Source organism: Canis lupus, chromosome 1, assembly GCF_048164855.1.
Source record: "Canis lupus baileyi chromosome 1, mCanLup2.hap1, whole genome shotgun sequence".
Taxonomy (NCBI): domain Eukaryota; kingdom Metazoa; phylum Chordata; class Mammalia; order Carnivora; family Canidae; genus Canis; species Canis lupus.
In genome coordinates this window covers 115,227,433-115,246,762 of record NC_132838.1, presented here as the reverse complement: position 1 = coordinate 115,246,762, position 19,330 = coordinate 115,227,433, and the positions used below count along the sequence as shown (strand labels likewise).

At 51.5% G+C, this 19,330-nt stretch overlaps 1 protein-coding gene and 1 pseudogene across 1 annotated transcript; both read right to left on the bottom strand.

The window, feature by feature from the left end:
* Nucleotides 1-9,361: 9,361 nt before the first annotated feature.
* LOC140609062 (U4 spliceosomal RNA) lies at nucleotides 9,362-9,442 on the bottom strand (annotated as a pseudogene).
* A 644-nt stretch (nucleotides 9,443-10,086) lies between these two features.
* Nucleotides 10,087-14,338, bottom strand: PPP1R14A (protein phosphatase 1 regulatory inhibitor subunit 14A). Its single transcript, XM_072779439.1, has 4 exons — nucleotides 14,078-14,338; nucleotides 11,852-11,932; nucleotides 11,255-11,287; nucleotides 10,087-10,302 (listed from the first exon to the last, which is right to left on the bottom strand). The coding sequence occupies exons 1-4, from the start codon at nucleotides 14,276-14,278 to the stop codon at nucleotides 10,174-10,176; spliced, it is 444 nt and encodes a 147-aa protein (XP_072635540.1). The 5' UTR covers nucleotides 14,279-14,338; the 3' UTR covers nucleotides 10,087-10,173.
* Nucleotides 14,339-19,330: the final 4,992 nt, after the last annotated feature.

Below are 19,330 nucleotides of genomic sequence, written 5' to 3'. Positions count from 1 at the left end.
TCCCCAGATTTCTGACCCCATTTCCCTCTTTTCTTCCCTTGGCTGACTTTGCTCCAGCCGCCTGGCCTCCTCCCTGTTCCTGGAACATTTCAGTCCCGTATCAGCCACAGGACCTTTGCACTTACTGTTCTCACTGCTTAGAATGTTCCTCCCCCAGACAGCCACATGGCTCCATCCCTCACTCTATTCAGGTTTTTGATTAAATGTCACCTCCTCAGATGCAACCTCAGCTAAAATAGCATCCCCCATAACTCTGTCCTCTTGAATGCTTTTTCTTATCATAGTCTGTCATCATGTAATAGGTCTATGCAGTTACTTGACTTATTGGCTGTCTCCACCCACTAGAATATCAGCTGTGTGAGGGCAGGGATTGATGACCTGTCCACTGCTACGTTCCCAGTGCCTAGAACAGGGCCTGACAAATAGTAGGTGCTCGATAATTATTTGATGAATTATTATTATTATTATGACATTATGCTCCATGTCTCTCCCCACGGTCTAGCTCTGAGGCACGCAGCCCACAGGGACAGAGAACAAGGTGGGCTTGGGACTGTGCCCTCCACCCTTGGACAACCTGAAGGGGGTGCTGTATTAAGGAAACCTCCCCAGAGAGGGTCTAGAGCTAAAGGCAAAGGGAAAGGCTAACAGGCACAGTCAGTCCTTTCCAGAGTATTTCGGTCCCCAGCCGTGTGCGGGCATGTGCATGTGAGCAGTGCTGGCTCTGGCCGGGCTCGCAAGCTCACAGTCCAGCGGGATGACAGACCCGTCCCCACATGATGACAGCCAAGAGTGGCGGAAGCCCAAGCAGAGGGGTCAGGGCTGGGATAGGCAGGCACAGGAGCTGCGGGACCCAGGCTGTGGGTCAGGGAGGGGCTTTATGGAGGAGACTCCAGGGGAATCCTTTGGAGCCCTGACCCCTTGCCCGCTCCGCACACAGGGCAGCTGTCTGTTCTCACGTCTGGGGGCCCTGATGCTTGATCTTCCACGTGTTGGGAACAAACCGATCCTGAAGTCCCAGGCTTTGGTCACTTCTCCCAACCCTGGAGCCCGGATCTGGCCACCAGAGGGCACTGCGGCCCCAGTCTTTGTCCACACTGGCTGTTCTGAATCCTTAGCCCTGGGACAGTACCCTGCTGGCAGTAGGGACACTAGTAGACTCTGGTCCACCCACCCTGGGCCTCAGGCCCTGCCCAGCACCTGGTCACTGGTGTCTGACACTCGACCCCCAAATCTCCTGTGGAATCGCTAGGAGACCCTGATCCAGCCCCTTGACGGCTTCGTCTGGGCCACATCCCTGTCTTCCCCACTAATCTTCAGAGGGTACGGCCCTCCCCTAAGTCTCCCTTGGGATGTTCAGACATGACCTTCAGAAGTCTCCTGACCAGGTGGGGATAATGAAGACAAGGTGAGGTTGGGGGTCGTTCAATACCAGGGCAACAACAATGATAATTAACAATAATAACAACAGGGGTACCTGGGTAGCTCAGTGGGTTAAGCGCCTGCCTTCAGCTCGGATCATGGGATCAAATCCCACATCCGGCTCCTTGCTCAATGGGGAGCCTGTGTTTCCCACTCCCTCTGGCCCTTCCCCTGCTCAAGCTCTCTCTCTCTCCCTCTCTCAAATAAATAAATTAAAATAATAAAAAAAAACAAAAGAGGTGCCTGGGTGACTCCGTCGGTTAAGCATCTGCCTTTGGCTTGGGGTCATGATCGCAGGGTTCTGGGATCGATCGAGCCCCAAGTTGGGCTCCCTACTTAGTGCAGAGGGGGGACCCTGCTCCTCCCTTGCCCTCTGCCTCTGCCTGCTGCTCCCCTTGTTTGTGCTCTCCCTCACTCTCTGTCAAATAAATAACTAAAATCTTTAAATCACTAAAATCATTAAATAAATCAATAATAAGAGCGGTGATACATGCAGTCCCATGGCTTTAGTTCTTCCTATGTGTAAGGACCTGGACTGAGCTTTTCATGGCCTCTACATCACTGCATCACACCTGTCACACAGAAAGAAGAAATGAAATGCAGTTGAAGGGATGGATGTCAAGCCACCTGAGCTGCCCTCTCTTTGCTATGTTTAATTTTTTTGAATTGTTTAATTTTTCCCATATTTCTTGGGGTGCCTGGCTGGCTCAGTCAGTAGAGCATGGGACTCTTGACCTTGGGGTCATGAGTTCGAGCCCACTTTGGACGCAGAGATTACTTAAAAATAAAAATCTTAAAAAAAATAAAATAAATAAAAATAAAAAAAATAAAAAATAAAAAAAATAAAAATCTTGGGAAGCCTGGGTGGCTCAGAGGTTTAGCGCCGCCTTCAGTCCAGGGTATGATCCTGGGGTCCCGGAATCGAGTCCCACGTCGGGCTCCCTGCATGGCGCCTGCTTCTCCCTCTGCCTGTGTCTCTGCCTCTCTCTCTCTCTCTCTGTGTGTGTGTATATATCATGAAGAAATAAATAAAATCTTTAAAAAAACAAAAAATAAATAAATAAAAATGAGGGGATCCCTGGGTGGCTCAGCGGTTTAGCTCCTGCCTTCAGCCCAGGGTGTGATCCTGGAGTCCCAGGATTGAGTCCCTCATTGGGCTCCCTGCATGGAACCTGTGTCTCTGCCTCTCTCTCTCTCTGTGTGTGTGTGTCTGTCATGAATAAATAAATAAAGTCTTTTTTAAAAAATAAATGAATGAGTGAATGAATGAATGAATAAATAAATAAATAAATAAATAAATAAGAATCTTGGGGCACCTGGGTGGCTCAGATGGTTAAGCAACTGGCTTCGGCTCAGGTCATGATCCCAGGATCCTGGGATGGAGCCCTGCATTAGGTTCCCTGCTCAGCAGGGAGTCTGCTTCTCCCTCTCCTGCTCCCCCTGCTTGTGTGCTCTCTGTCAATTAAGTAAAGTCTTTAAAAAAGAGAGAGAGAGGGCAGCCCGGGTGGCTCAGTGGTTTAGCGCCGCCTTCATGCATGGAGCCTGCTTCTACCTCTGCCTGTGTCTCTGCCTCTCTCTCTCTCTCTCTCTCTCTGTCACTCATGAATAAATAAATAAAAATCTTTTAAAAAATAAAAATAAAAAAAAAGAGAGAGAAATAAGAAGCAAAGAAATATTTGTGACTGAATAAATGGGTTAGTTTCCAGAAGCCTGGGCCACAATCCACTCCCACCTGCAGTGCATAGGGGGCCCTGTTCCCCAGCCCTAGGCTAGCCAGTTTATCCAGTTCACTCACCATGCATTAGCACATACTACATGCCTGCTTGCTGGTCTGTTCTGTTGGTCAGTGCCACTGCTACTCCTGCCAGCACTTGGTATCACCCAGCTTTCTAATTTTTGCCTAATCAATAGGTGTTAACTGATGTCTCTGTTGTTTTATTTTATTTTTTTAAGATTTTTATTTTTAAGTAATCTCTACCCCAACGTGGGGCTCAAATTCACACCACTCTACCAACTGAGCCAGCCTGGCAACCCTCTCATTGTTTTAATTTTCTTCTTTCAGATTGTTATTGATCATTCCTTGCAGATTTTCCTACCAGAAATGTTTTTGTTTGGTTTTGGTTTTGGTGTGACCTTTTAAAAAAAACTCAAGTATAATTAACATACAGTGTTATATCAGTTTCAAGTATATACAATACAATGATTCAACAATTCTATACCTTTCTCAGTACTTATTTAGATAAGTGTACTCTTATTTTTTTAAGAGACACACAGAGAGAGGCAGAGACATAGGCAGAGGGAGAAGCAGAGTCCCAATGCGGGACTCGATCCCAGGACCCCAGGATCATGCCCTGAGCCAAAAGCAGATGCTCAACCACTGAGCCACCCAGTCCCTAGATAAGTGTATTCTTAATCCCTTTTTTGAATTAAGGGTCTTAAAATATATTTTATTTATTTGAGAGAGAGAGCATGAGCAGGGAGGCAGGGAGAGGGATAAAGGATTCCCCACTGTGTGCGGAGCCTGACTAGGGGCTCAATCCCACTAAGATCACTACCTGAGCTGAAGTCACAAAGTCACACACTTAACCGACTGAGCCACCCAGGCCCCCCAGTTAAGTTTTTAATTTTAATTCCAGTATAGTGAACATACAATGTTATAGTAATTTCGGGAGTACAATCTAGTGATTCGACAATTCTGTACCTTACTGGGTGCTCATCAAGATCCGTGTAAGGGGGGCACCTGGGTGACTCATCAGTTGAGCTCTGCTTTTGGCTCAGGGCATGATCTTGGAGTCCCGGGACAGAGTCCCACGTCAGGCTCCCTGCTTGGAGCCTGCTTCTCCCTCTGCCTGTGTTTCTGCCTCTCTCTCCCTCTCTCTGTGTCTCTCATGAATAAATAAATAAAATCTCTTTAAAAAAAAAGAAATTCTTCCATCAGCTGAGTGCCTCTCACTTAGGGTCTCCCATTGCACCCAGATGGCATCTAGGGCTGGGGTCCTCTCTCGCCAGGCTTCTTCACACACGTGTCTGGCCTTTGATTCTGGCTGTCTAGAACACAAAACCCTTCCATGTCTCTGTGTGGTTCCTCACAACATGACAGCTGGCTTCCAGGAACAAGCATATCCAGAGAACCCAGCTGAAGCCCTTTCTGACCTAGCCTCAGAAGTCAGTGTTATGGGGGCACCTGGGTGGCTCAGGCCCTGATCCCGGAACCCCAGGATGGAGCTGTTGGGCTCCCTGCTCACTGGGAGTCTGCTTCTCCCTCTGCCCTTCACCCCACTTGTGCTCTCTCTCCATCACTCTCCCTCAAATAAATAAAATCTTTAAAAGTCACTGTTATGAACTGAATGGTTGCATCCCCTTCACCCAAAATTCAAATGTTGAAGCCCTAAGCCCCAGGGTGGTGGTGCTTGGAAATAGGGCTTTGGGAGGTAACTGGAATTAGATGAGGCTTGATAGAACTACTGTTGTCGAAGGAAGAGATACCAGAGAGTTTGCTCTTTTTCCCTGTGAGGACACAGCAGGAAGACAGCCATCTGTGAGCTAGGGAGAGAGTCCTCGCCCGGACCCAACCATGCTGATCTCAGACTTCCCAACCTGTAGAACTGTTAGGAAATGGATTTCTTTCTTTCTTTCTTTCTTTCTTTCTTTCTTTCTTTCTTTCTTTCTTTCTTTCTTTCTTTTCTTTCTTCTTTCTTTTCTTTCTTTCTTTCTTTCTTTTTCCGCAAGTAATCTCTTCACCCAACCTGGGGCTCAAACTCACAACCTAAGATCAAGAGTCGCACACTCCACAGACTGAGCCAGCCCGGCGCCCTTTTAACTCCATAGTTTCATTCTTTACATTTTGGTCTTTACTTCATCTGGAATCTATCTTTTTTTCTGTTTTTTTTTTTTTTCCTTTTTAAGATTCTACCTATTTATTTGAGAGAGAGACAGAGGTAGCGAGAAAGGATGAGCAGGGAGGAGAGAGAAAAGCAGGCTGCCCACCAAGCAGAGAGCCCAGCGCCAGGCTCGATCCCTGGACTCTGGGATTGTGACCCGAGCCCAAGGCAGACAACCAACTGAGCTGCCCAGGCACCCTTGGAGTCTATCTGGGGCGGGGGGGGGGGGTGGTGAGGTAAGGATCATCTTTTTTCTCTCCATATACTGAGCCACTTTTCCGAAAGCCACAAAGAACAACCCATCCTTCCCCCACCAATGGCAGTGCCACCTCTCTCATTTTATGTCCCTATACATGCCTGGCTCTGCCTGCGAGTCTGTTCTGTTCCTTTGGTGTATTCATCTGTTCTTGCAACACACTATTTTTATAACTATGGCTTTGCAGTTTGTCTCAATATTTGATAAAGCAAGACTCCCCCCTTCCTTTTTAATGGTGACTTAGATATTTGTATACCTTTATTCCTCCACAGAAATTTTAGAATTGGTTTATCAAGTACCTCAAAAAAAACCTGGAATTTTGATTAAGATAGCTTTAAATTTATTGGTTAATTTCAAGAGAACTGACATGTAGATAATATCGATACCCTATCCAAGGACATGGATGGTTTCATTTTTTTCAGATTACCTTCTGTATGTTTTACTGTTTAAGATTTTATTTATTTATTTGACAGAGGACAAGAGCACAAGCAGAGGGAGCAGCAGGCAGAGGGAGAGGGAGAAGCAGGCAGGAAGCCCAACCGCTGGGCTTGCTCCTAGGACCTGGGATCATGACCTGAGCCGAAGGCACAAGCTTAACTGACTGAGCCACCCAGGCGTCCCTTATTTTAATTTTTTTAAAAAAGATTTTATTTACTTATTCATGAGAGACAGAGACAGAGGCAGAGACACAGGCAGAAGGAGAAGCAGGCTCCATGCAGGGAGCCTGATGTGGGACTCCATCCTGGGCCCCCAAGATCACGCCCTGGGCCAAAGGCAGGGCTAAACCCCTGAGCCACCCAGGCTGACCTATTTTAATTTTTTAAAAGTAATCTCTATGCCCAACGTGGGGCTCGAACTCCCTGAGATCAAGAGTCACATGATCTTCCAACTAAGCCAGTGAGGCACCCCTAACAATTGGTATTTACACTATTGCTGAAACGATACTGATTTTCGTAGGTTGATCTTATGTCAACCATGATCATCTCCGCCAAGAGCCGTCCTGCCTCAGTGGTGAATACCAGTCATATCATCAGTGAGAGCTCATTTCTAGTAGCTATCATTCTAATTAGCGAAGGCCCTAATGTTTTGTTGTTTTTTTTTTTTAAGATTTTATTTATTTATTCATGAGAGAGAGAGAGAGAGGCAGAGACCCAGGCAGAGGGAGAAGCAGGTTCCGTGCAGGGAGCCCAACGTGGGACTCGATCCCGGGTCTCCAGGATCACACCCTGGGCTGCAGGCGGCGCTAGACCACTGAGCCACTAGGGCTGCCCCGAAGGCCCTAATGTTGATCAGGGCTGGGTGCGTGCTTTACAGCAGCTGCTGGAATCTGCTCTTACTTAAAATCCAACTGACAGTCCCCGGCCACTGGGGTCACCAACCCCTGGGGTGCAGATTAAACCGACTCATAGAGCCACGAGGGGGCGCTGAGGCCTCACTTAGCTGCGAGGAGACCTGCTGCTGAGTGGAGAGAACGTGGCTACCAGGGGGCACTGCTTGGGGCAAGTACCTACAGCTGCCCGCCCCTGTTCCAGATGTTAGGATAGCCATGCTCAAGGCAGGCAAGGAGCTAATATCTGAAAGTCCGGGAGTGTAGATAGACAATAAAATAACTAAAATTATATCAGTGTTGGGGCGCCCGGGCTGCACAGTCCGTTGGGGGTCCGACTCTCTGGCCCAGGTGGTGATCTTGGGGTCTGGGATGAATCCCCCTTGGGCTCTGCACTCAGCACCAATCAGCTTAAGACACTCTCTCTCCCCCTGCCTCTCCTCCCCTCATAAATAAATAAATCATTTTTAAAAAGATGATGTCAGATTGTAAGAAATTCTACGGAGAAACTAAATCAGGGTGACAGGATAGTGACCCAGTGGCTCCTTACGCAAGGGGCTCCCAGATACTTCTCCGAGACTATATTAAAGGATGATGAGGGACGCTCGGAGAAGAGTACTCTGGGCAGAGGAGGTGGGTCTGTAGTCCTGGAGGGAGTGAGGATGGGAAGGAGAGGTCCGGAGACGTCCAGACGGAAGACAGAAGGGAAACGGAGTAATGCAGAGTGGTGGCAGGTGACAGGGAGGGGTGTGTAGGGGAGGACTTTGGCTTTTGTTCTACGGCCTGGTAAGTCCACGGAGGGGTTGTGGATATGAAAGATCTCCAAGACAGGTCCTTACGTGAAAAAGAGCAAAGTTAGGGGGGAAAAAAAAAGAGCAAAGTTAGGGCAGTGTCATAATATAACGTTCACCTTAAGAAACAGGGGTTGGGGGCAATAGAATCGAGGTTCCCACTTGTTTGTATGTGCATCGGGAAATCCTAGAACAGGGGTGCCTGCTTCTCCCTCTGCCTCTGCCACACTCCCTGCTTGAGCTCTCTCTCTCTCTGAAATAAAAGAAAAAAGAAAAATCCTAGAACAATACCAAGAAACTGATTTTTTTAAAATGATGAATTGGAGGAAGGAGAAAGAGGGAACGGGTTGGGTGGAGACAAAGGTGAGTGAAGGAGAGATGTCCTGTGGTAGCCGAGTGGGGAACAGCACCAACCCTGGGAGGCAGGGGGCCTGGTGACTGGGAAAGTGGGGGGGGGGTGCAGCAATGCAAGGGTGGGCAAGTCGGGTACACTGTGTCCTCCGGGGCTTTGCCACATCAGAGGGCCTGAAAATCAGTGTTCCCAAGGCACAAGTTTGCTGGCCAGGGACGATAGCTTGTAGGAGCCAATGGTCCAGCAACTCCTGGCAAATCCCTACAATGGTAAGATGGATAGCGATGCTTATCACATGCCTGGCACTAGTCTATGATCTGTATATTTAAATCTCGCAACAGTGCTAGGGTAGGTACTGTTCTAATTCACAGTTGAATTTCACAGATGTGGAAACTGAAGCACAGAAAGGTTTAGTGACTTATTCAAGTTCACACAACGAGGAAGGGGGACAGATGGCATTTGAATCCGGGCAAGGACCCGAGTCCATGCTCTTATCCACTGTTATGCTCCTTCCCAATGTTTTGGCTGTAGTCTTGTTCTCAGTCAAGTTGTATGGCCCTTTAGATAGGTTATCTCAGGAGCATGAGCAGTCACTAACACTTTAGTATGAAATAGTCACACACGACACTAAAGTACAGCCATCACCACTATGGTTTACAAGAGCCCTACAGTGTAGTTCGGTAGTTGGGCTCTGGAGTCCTACGCCTGGGATTGGAAGCCTGGTGCCATCTCCCAGCTGTGTGACTTTGGGCAAGTGGTATCACTAAACTGGGCCTCAATTTCCTCATTCATGAAGTCCCCATTTTCCAGATGAGGAAACTGAGCAGCTCAACACATAGTGCACCCAGGACTTTAGAACCTGGGTTTTGAGCACGTATCACGGAATGAGGAACCAAAAACAGGTTCTGCAAGAGGGAAGTTTGGAGTTCCCTAAGCCCAAGGGGATGTTCTGGGAGATGCGCCCAGGTGACTGGATACCAGGAGGGCCGCCTCCATCCTCCACACATCCGTTCCCTATACATTTGGGTGGAGGAAAGGGGACACTGGAAGCCAGAGGTCTGTCTGTGAAGGGGCAGCAAAGCCACCTGCAGGGCTGGACAGGCAAGGGGCTCCTGCATGCCTCCTCTTCTTCAGTGGCATCTTCTCCTCCTGCCAGATTGGAGCTCAGCCCGCCTGGGACGGGTGCCTTGGCTGGGCTGCTGGGTGGTGGGGGGTGAGGATGGGGGCCAGGCCCCCCATGTCAGTCAGTAGAGGCAAGATGCGGCGGGGGTGGGGTGAGATGCCCGAGCTGTGGCACAGCCCCACCCGTCCCGGGACCACAGACAGGCAGCGGACAGCTAGGTTGCTGTTTTCAATTAGCAATAATCGCGTCTCGGATAAACCTCATTGGCTACGATACTGCCACTGCACAAAGCTCAACTAGGTTGTTGTTAAAATCCTGAAATACTTCCACAGTTAGGGAAGTATAAATAGCTACCACCCACTTCTGATGCCCTGGCCCCTCCCCTGGAACCCTTCAGGCCTCCCATCCTGGCTGGTGGATGGCCCCGCCAGTGTGTGCTGTCTTCCCTGGCTTAGCCTCAACATCAATCCCTCCTCCGTCCACAAGGTTCAGAGCCCTCGGATACGGGTACCCATGTCACACAAACCCCTATGCAGCCTTCAAAGTCTTGCCTCAACGTCACTTCCTTCAGGAAGCCCTCTTGGTCTGTTCATGGTGTGCCGAGGTGATACTGGGTACCTTTGGTTTTGCGCATCTCCCATGGTGCAAGGACCACGGGCCATCGTTACCACGGGAGCCCTGAATGGCACCCACAGGGGCCCTGAGGCTTCCGTTAGGCCAAGGCTGGGGGGGAAGCGAGGACAAGAGGAGTCCTGGGAGGGGAGGGCGGTGTGGGGTCAGCAGGGCCGGTTCTCATGCTCTCTGGCTGCAGACTGATTCTCCATCTGTCGGGCCAGCTGCGGGGCTGGGAGGCGAGGAGACGCAGCCGGAGGGAGGGAGGTGGCGGGGTGGGGGGAGCTCGGGGAACTCCACGGAGGAGAAAAACAGGAGCACGGTGTTGTAACAGAACCATCACATACAACTTATAAACAAGCCAGGACGGTGGGGAGGGTAGGGGAGAAGGGAGGGTGCCCCGGAGGTGAGGTCAGGGTGGCGCGGTCCGGGCGGGGTCCTGGAGGGGGCCCAGGCTGCGCTCCTCGGAGGGGCTGGGCTGGCGGAGGCCCGGCTGCTTGTGGAGGCTTCGTAGCTTCACCAGCAGCTCCTGGACGAAGTCCTGAGGACAGGGCAGGGGTCCTAAGAACTCGGGAGTGGGGGGGACGGTGGGAGGCCCCCTGCCCAGCCCAGGCCTCAGACCCTGGGCTCTGGCCCCCCACATCCCACATGCCATCCCACATCCCATCCCACATCCCATCCAGCATCCCATCCCATATCCCATCCAGCATCCCATCCCGCAGCCCGGGCAGTGAGAGGGCCTGGAGGTAGTTGGGGAGGGGGTGGAAAGGCAGAGACAGTGGGGAAGGGGGGGGGCAGATAGAGAGACACAGAGTCAGACACAGGGAGACACGGAGACACAGGGAGAGATCCAGAAGCTGAGACCGAAACAGAGGCACAGAGACAGAAACAGAGACAGCTGCAGAGGGAGAGACAAAAAGGACAGAGAAAGGAAGAGCCACAGAGAGACATCAAGATGTTTCTCAGGCCAAGAGAGCACCACGAGGGTCCCCAGGGACAGAGGCCTTCGCTCCGGGGCAGACAGACACAGGGTGACGTTTGTCCCTCAGGCAGCCCAGAGCTGGTTGGAGAAACATGAATATTTTTCCCTTTTAAAGCAGGGAAGGAAGTGGGAGGGGCTGGGCGGCTGGGCTTCAGGGCCTGGAGGGATGGGGGGTGAGGGGCAGAGGTGCGGAAGGGAATCCCAGGGCGGTGGTAGGGGAGGGAGCCCCAGGACTGGCAGCCCGAAGGGGAGGACCGAGGACCCGCAAGGGAGTGGCAGACACCAGACCCAGATGGGGCGCGTCTCAGCGGGGAGGAGAGGACGGGCCCCAGTGGCAGATGGAGAGAGAGGAGCCGGGGTGACAAGACAAAGACACCACTGGAGCAAAGGGCCGAGATACCCAGAGGGCTCCCCCCAGACTTCCCTCTGCCGCCCCCGGGGCCAGACAGCTTCTCCCCTCCACCCCGGGGACCCCCTTCTCGGGACCAGGATGCAGGGAGGGAACTCTCACCTCTGTGGGGTTGCCGCACGATGTCAGGAGTCCCTAAACACCCCGCCCCCGCAACAAAAAAAGAAAAGAAAATAGTAAATAACTAGCACCTAGGCCCCTCGGGCCCCTTCTCTTTCCCAACAAAGCCCCAAGGCAACAAGACAAGAGGAAGTCAGATTCCAGGGTGGACTTCCCGTCATTCATCATTCAAAGTGCCAGGGAAGAAATGGCCCGAGGGTCTTAGATAGCAACGGGGGCAGGATTGAGGCAACAAACTCAGCTCAGTCACCAGGATCAGCTGGAAATCCAGAGAGGGCCAAAAGGTCACACAGCATTTCCTGCCTCTCCGAGAGCACAGGTCCTAATTGCAAGGCCTTGGCAGTCGGCCTGCCTGGCGAGCTGTGGCCCTGTGACCCTGGACGAGTGATGAAATCATTTTCCCCATCTGGAAGGTGGAGAGTAAACCCTTCATGGTAAATCCTTCATAGTGTTTGTGAGGATTAAATGAGTTAAGTGGAAAGCAATTAAAACGGTGCCGGGCACATAGTAAGTGCTCAATAAACACGCAGGCTGTTGTGATCTTTAGGAGGGAGGGGGGCAGCTTTCCCTTCAGCCTACCTGGATTTTCCGGCTTCTGTCCTCTTCATTCTCTAATTCCAACAATTCATCAATGTTGACCTCATCGGGCATGTCTGCCTCCTAAGGTGGGGAGGGAGGGAGGGTGGTCAGGGTCCCTTGCCCGACCTTCCCTCGCCTTTGTCCAGGCCTCTGGAGAAGCCCCACCAGCCCCAGGGCCCAGCTGGCGGGTTCTGGAGCAACAATGTGGCAGTCAGGGACAGCACCGCCAAGGCGGGACATCTGGGTGGTGGGGGGAGGGGTGACAGATGGGTTGACAGAGGCCCAGGGGCCTGCACCAGCTCAGATGCCCGGGCCCCAGAGCCCTGAGAGCCTTGGGGCTGGCACAGGTCTCTCTCCTTGGCCCCAGTTCCCATAGAGGGAAACAGGCCTGGTCGAGTCTTGGAATGTCAGATTCTGGGATTCAGAAGAGGGGCTGGCTCTGCCCTTTCAAGGCAAAGTCTCAGCACTAGGTGTGGGGGAGGGGAGCAGGCAGGCCAGAGCCTGCTGGGGGAGGCCCCTTGCCTAGGGGACCGAAAGAGGGGGTAGGGCTCAGGCCAGCCCCCAGGGCCAAGAGTGCAGCCTGGTCAGTCCAGAGGGATGACCACCAACAGCCCCCAGAGTGGGCGGGTGGGATGAGCCACGAGCCCAACCTTGGGCAGCCCAGGGGGGGCTTCCTAGTACAGCCTCTTGGGGCAAGAAGCCACACGCCACACGCAGGCTGGCTCTCTATCCCTGCGGGGGGACAGAACCCAGCTGTCAAAGCAAGAGATCCCTGAGGCTAGAGTTCCTCCTCCCCCACCCAGTCCTTCTGACTTCACTGTGGGCCTCAGGGCTGGGTGGTACCGGGTTCGTGTGTGAAGGGGGTTCAGCAGTCTGCAAATGTGTCACACGCCTGTGTGAGTGAGCCAGAGCCCGATGCCAGGGGGCCGGGACTGGCAGAAGCATGGGGCACTTTGGGCGCCGTCGTGGGTGTGGACTGTGGTCCTAGGACCTCGAGATGTGTGGCTCTGGCTCTGCTGTGTTTGTCTCCCTGTCATGTGTCCTGGGAGCTGTAATGCCCACCGTCTGGAGAATGACCTTAGGGGATGCCACCTACCAAGGGCAGCTGGACTTCTCTATCCACCTATAAGAGCCTCGGGTGTGCCTGAAAACAGTGGGACCCTGTGTCGCTGTGAGGGACCATGGTTTCCGTCACCCTTGAGCTGTGCCGAGGAGCATTTGTACATCCAGTCTGGGTACTGACACAACCACCAGGTCCCCGTAATTGTGTTTTGTGTGTGGCACGGTGTGACTGCTAGCAGAGACTCAAGTGAAAGGTGTGAAACGTCTGTCCGTAGCCTATGCGTCCACATGAGGCTGCCGCTTGTGTCCCGTGTGCCCACGGACGGCTGTAGTTTCTGCCATGGTGGGTCTGTTTGTACCTACGGCTCATGGGGTCTTCTGTCTGGGTGTGTTTTTAATTCTTTTGTGTGTGTGTGTCTGTGAGTGGCCGTAGCATCTGTCACTGTGTCTGCATGTGGCTCTTGCTTTTAGGAGGCAATGGATGGCTGTTCCTGGAATCCTTTGGTGTCGCAGGGTAGCGGCTGTAGCTTGTACCCTCCGCTCCACCGCGGGCTACCAGTAGCTGGAACTGGAGTCCTTCTGCGTGGGTGTAGTTGGCGGGGGCGTCTGCACGAGGCTGTGCCTGGGCTATTGTGTCTGTGGGTGTGTGTGGCTGCAGCACGTGTGATCCGTAGGTGACCACAGCTGGTGTCCCGGGGAGTCTGTGCGGGGCGGCTGCTTCTGCCGCTGGGTCTGTTGGCGGCCCTAACTTGTCACTGTGCACGGCTGAGTCCCGTTCCTTCCTTTGCTGTGCGCCTGCCTCTCGGTATCCTGCCGGTCACTCCAGCCTATCTATGTTTGGCTTTAGGACATCCCCCTCCCCCAGCCTTTCTCCAGATATAGCCGCCCCGGCTCCCCAACTTTGCCTCCTCGCCCCGCACATGCTCAACCTCCCGCCTTCCCCAGGTGCTTGCGCGCATCCCTGGACACCCAAGTGTGCGTCCGCGTCCACGAGCAGGGGCCCGCGAGCCCCGAGAATGCCTGGTCCCCGGCCGTGCGTTCTCCTGTGGGGCCGAGGCGGGCACAAGCCACCAGAGACCCCGAGGGTGTAAGGGGTCCGGACCCGGGGTCCGCGGGCGCGAGAGCCCCGCGCCGCGCCTTGGCCCGCGTCCCCTCCCCGCTCACCCTGCCGCGGTACAGCTCCTCCAAGCGCCCGTCGATCCACTTCTCCACGTCCAGCCGCCGCTGCAGCTCCCGCCGATCATACTTGACGGTGACACGCGCGTGTCGTTTCTGCAGCCCCCCGGGGCTGCCCCCCGGCCCGCGCGCCCGCGACGGAGACTGCAGCTTGCTCAGCACTCGCTTGCCCAGCCGCTGAGCTGCCATCGCCGTCCCGCCCCGGCCCCGCGCTGTGCGCCTTCTCCCCGCGCGCAGGGGGCCTCTTACGGGCCGGGGCGGGGCCGGCCGGGGGCGGGGGCTCCGCTCGCTCGCGGGCCAGCTCCGCCCCAGCCGCCCGGGCCTCAGTTTCCCCGGCTGCAGCGCAGGGACTGGTCGCTGCACCGCGGGAAGCCCGCGGCCGTGCACCGTGCAGGTATGCGCGCGGCCCCGGAGTCCCAGGCCCGGGCCGCGCGGCTGGGGCTCCCGGGGCCTAGATCCCGGGGGGCGGGGTCCCGGGACGGGCTCTCGGGGACCGCTCCTGTCTGCGCCCCCTGGCGGCTGCAAGGGACGGTGCGGAAGCCCCCGCGCCGCCTTTCCCTGCCGGGGAAGATCCCGCCCGAGTCCTCCCGGCACAGCATCTGTTCGTTCTTTCATTTTTTCACGCACCCGTGCAGCCTTTCGTTCACTTATTTACTCACTCCACTCAACAAATATGTATTTACTCGATGTCATGACATCTGTTAGCCTCTCTCTCTCTCCCTATCAGGCTCCTCAAGCAGGAGAGCATCCAGAGGGTCCTCTCTCCCTGTGGTTACTACCAGGCCCCTCCTCCCCACTCCCTTCAGCGTGGGTTTCTTTGTTTGTTTGCTTGTTTAAAGATTTTATTTATTTATTCATGAGAGACACAGAGAGAGAGGCTGAGACACAGGCAGAGGGAGAAGCAGGCTCCCTGCAAGAGTCCAATGTGGGACTGGATCCCAGGACCACGGGATCAGGCCCTGAATCAAAGGCAGACGCTCAACCGCTGAGCCACCCAGGCGTCCCCGCCATGGGTTTCTTGGTGACCTGTGCAGAGGGAGACGGCACCTGCTCCCTTCAGTCCTTTCAGCTTTCTGAAAATCTCAATGACATGATAGAGAGATAGAGAGATAGAAAGATAAAGATAGATGATAGATAGACGGACACCAGGCACTGTTCTAGGCACTAGAGATAGAGCAGTGAACAGACAAGCCCAGTTCAGGGAATTGACATTCTCGTGATGGAGGCAGTCAATAAACACAATAACCATTATTATACAGTTTATTAGAATATAAGTCTATGGAGAAATTTGAAGCAGAAAGGAGAAATGAAGTGAAGGAGGGGTTGCGGTTTTAGCAAGGGTGATCACAGAAGTTCCTTACTTCACCAGTCTTCCTTCTTCTAATTACAAGCAGAAAGAATGATACTTTAAAACTTAAAGTTAAAAAAATAAATAAATAAAATAAAACTTAAAGTTGAGGGGTACCTAGATGGCTCAGTTTGTTGAGCATCTGCCTTCAGCTCAGGTCATGGTCCCAAAGTCCTGGGATGGAGCCCAGCATCTGGCTCCCTGCTCAGCAGGGAGTCTGCTTCTCCCTCTCCCTCTGCTGCTCCTCCCACTCATATTCTCTTGCTCGCTCACTCTATCTCTCAAATAAATAAATAAAATCTTTAAAAATATCCAAACACTTAAATTTGGCCATAGCCCATCCCTGCTTAAAACCATCCATAAGTAGGCAATGGTTTCTTAGATATGACACCAAAAGCAGAAGCAACAAGAGAAAAAATATACAAATAGGACTTCATCAAAATTAGTAAGTTTTGGAACGCCTGGGTGGCTCAGCAGTTTAGCGCCTGCCTTCAGCTCAGGATGTGATCCTGGAGTCCTGGGATCGAATTGCACATCAGGCTCCCTGCATGGAGCCTGCTTCTCCCTCTTCCTGTGTCTCTGCCTCTCTCTGTCTCTGTGTCTCTCATGAATAAATAAATAAAACCTTTAAAAAAATTAGTAAGTTTTGTGTTTCAGAGGCACCCGGCTGGCTCAGTCAGTGGAGCTTGCAACTCTTGATTTCAGGGTTGTGAGTTTGAGCCCCATATTGGGCATAGAGCTTACTTAAAAAAAAAAAAAAAAAAGTTTTGTTTTTCAAAGGATGTCATCAAGAAAGTGAAGAGAGGGCCCACAGAATGGGGAAAGAATTTCGAATCAGGGGGGCTTGGGTGGCCTAGTCCATTAAGCATCTGCCCCAGCTCAGGCCATGATCCCAGGACCTTGGGATGGAGCCTAGCCTTAGGCTGCTTGTTGAGTGAGGTGCCTGCTTCTCCTTCTCCCTCTGTCTATTGCTCCCCCTGCTTGTGCTCTCTCTGTCAAATAAATAAATAAAATATTTAAAAACAACTTGCAAATCATATATTTTTTAAAGATTTTATTTATTTACTCATGAGAAACACAGAGAGAGGTAGAATGTACACAGGCAGAGGGAGAAGCAGGCTCCAAGCAGGGAGCCCGACATGGGACTCGATCCCAGGTCTCCAGGATCACACCCCAGGTCAAAGGCAGGCGCCAAACCACTGAGCCACCCGGGCTGCCCAGCAAATCATGTATTTGATAAGATATTTGGTGGGGGGGGGGGGTTAGATTTTATTTTTATTTATTTAGTTAGTTAGTTATTTTTTAAAGATTTTATTTATTTACTCATGAGAAACAGAGACAGAGGCAGAGACACAGGCGGAAGGAGAAGCAGGCTCCATACAGGCAGCCAGACGTGGGACTCGATCCCAGGTCTTCAGGATCAGGGCCTGGGCCGAAGGCAGCGCCAAACCTCCGAGCTACCTGGGCTGCCCTGTAATTTCCTTTAAATGGAAAATACCAAGTGTTGGCAAGACGGTGGAGAAATCAGAATGTTCATACATTGATGTTAGGAATGTAAAATGGGAGATCCCTGGGTGGCTCAGCGGTTTAGCGCCTGCCTTTGGCCCAGGGCGCAATCCTGGAGACCCGAGATCGAATCCCACGTCAGGTTCCCGGTGCATGGAGCCTGCTTCTCCCTCTGCCTATGTCTCTGCCTCTCTCTCTCTCTCTCTGTGTGACTATCATAAGTAAAAAAAAAAAAAAAAAAAAAAAAAAGAATGTAAAATGGTGCAGCCACTTTGGAAAACAATGTGGCAGTTCCTCAAAAGGTTAAACTTAGAGTTACCATATGACTCAGCAGTTCTACTCCTAGGAATATACCAGAGAACGGAAAACATATGTTCACACAAAACCTTGTACGTGGATGTTCATAACAGCATTGTTCATAAGAGTCAAAAGGTGGAAACAACATGGCACATCAACTGATGAATAAAATGTGGTGCATCCACACAATGGACTGTTATTTGGCAATGAAAAGAAATTAAATACTGACATATACATGCTACCCCATAGATGAACATGCTAAGTGAGGGAGGCCAGACTCAAAAGGCTGCACGTTCCACTTATATGGAATGCCATAAATGGAAAATAGATTAGTGGTTGCCTGGGGCTGAGAGAATGGGGGGAAAGGGGAGTGACTGCTGACCAGTGCGGGGGTTTCTTCTGAGGATGATGTAATCTTCTAAATTGTAGCGTGATGGTTGCATAACTTCAGTAATATACTAAAACCAAAAACCAAACAAACAAAACCCCAACTAAAAACCACTGAATTGTACATTTAATTTTATTTATTTATTAAAAAGATTTTATTTTTTTATTCATGAGAGACACAGAGAGAGAGGCAGAGACGTACGCAGAGGGAGAAGCAGGCTCCCTGTGGAGAGCCTGATGTGGGACTTGATCCAGGATCCCAGGATTCAGACCTGAGCCAAAGGCAGACGCTCAACCACTGAGCCACCCAGACGCCCCTGAAATGTACATTTGATTTTATTTTGAATTGTACATTTTAAAAGGGCAAATCTTATGGTATGTGGCTTATATCTCAATAAAGCTGTTATATTAACAACAACACTGCCCATAGCTCCCCATTGTCCTGGGGCATTCGAAGCTCTGCCAAGCCTGTGATGTTCTCTGATTGGCTGGTGGGGGGGAGCCCAAAAGTGAGGCTACAATCAGATGGGGTGGGGGGCTGGTGGTCTAGGCGGTGAAAGAATTCACCTGAGGCAGAACAAAGGAAATAGAAGTTTATTGACTACACCAAAAGGGAGCTGGTGAGCAGGGCAACAGAGAAGAGGCAAAGGAGCAGGGGTGGGGGCTATATTTTAAAGCCAGAAGTGAAAAGGAAGTGCACCCCGGGTGGCTCAGCGGTTTGGCGCCGCCTTCAGCCCAGGGCGTGATCCTGGAGACCCTGGATCGAGTCCCATGTCAGGCTCCCTGCATGGAGCCTGCTTCTCCCTCTGCCTGTGTCTCTGCCTCTCTCTCTCTCTCTCTCTCTAGCTTTCTCATGAATAAATAAATGAAATCTTTATTTTTATTTTTTAAGATTTTATTTATTTATCCACGAGAGATACAGAGACAGAGGCAGAGGGAGAAGCAGGCTCCATGCAGGGATCCCGATGTGGGACTCCATCCTGGGACCCCAGGGTCACGCCCTGGGCCAAAGGCTGCGCTAAACCGCTGAGCCACCCAGGCTGCCCTAAATGAAATCTTTGAAAAAAAAAAAAAAGAAGTGAAGAGGAATTGGGACCCATGGAATTCCCCCTTCTTGGGTATCTGTGCCTGGTTGTACACAGCTCATTGGTCAGTTAGGGCCTGTGGATATTTTGAGGTGGGCCGCCTGCTGTCTATATTCAGCCAGGGTGTTTCTGTGGGCCCTTTTGTCTGAATCTAGTTTCCATTGTTCACGCCTGTTGTCTCAAAGTAGCCTCTACAAAGCATGCTCCCATCTCAGCACCTTTGCCCTAATAGTTCTGTCAGGGAAGCTCTTCCTGAGGTTGATAATAGCAGGACTCTTTCCTTTATCTCCCTCACATGTTCACCTGAGCTGTGAGGTCTTGCCTGAACATCCTGTCTCATATTGTGACTCCCAGGCCTCTTACCTGGCTTGATGTTTTATCTGTAACATTGCCTTTCAACATTGTATATAATTTACTCACTTTGTTTATCATCTGTTTACCAACTAGTGATGTGCCAAAGGGCAATACAAGTGGTCTCCGGGAATCCAGGCAAAAGGGGAGTACACTGTCTGTAGAGAATTTATATTATTAAAAAAAAAGAAAGAAAGAATTTCTATTCTTTCTTTCTTTCTTTTTTTTTTTTTTATTTTATTTATTTATTCATGAGAGACACAGAGA

What these genes read in the sequence shown, in the direction of transcription:
- PPP1R14A (XM_072779439.1), bottom strand. Translation starts at nt 14,278, where the DNA reads ATGGCAGCTCAGCGGCTGGGCAAGCGAGTGCTGAGCAAGCTGCAGTCT. An exon ending in AGGAGCTGTACCGCGGCAGG is followed by an intron (nt 11,933 to 14,077) that starts GTGAGCGGGGAG and finishes TCCCCACCTTAG; the next exon opens with GAGGCAGACATGCCCGATGA. An exon ending in CGTGCGGCAACCCCACAGAG is followed by an intron (nt 10,303 to 11,254) that starts GTGAGAGTTCCC and finishes CCCTGTCCTCAG; the next exon opens with GACTTCGTCCAGGAGCTGCT.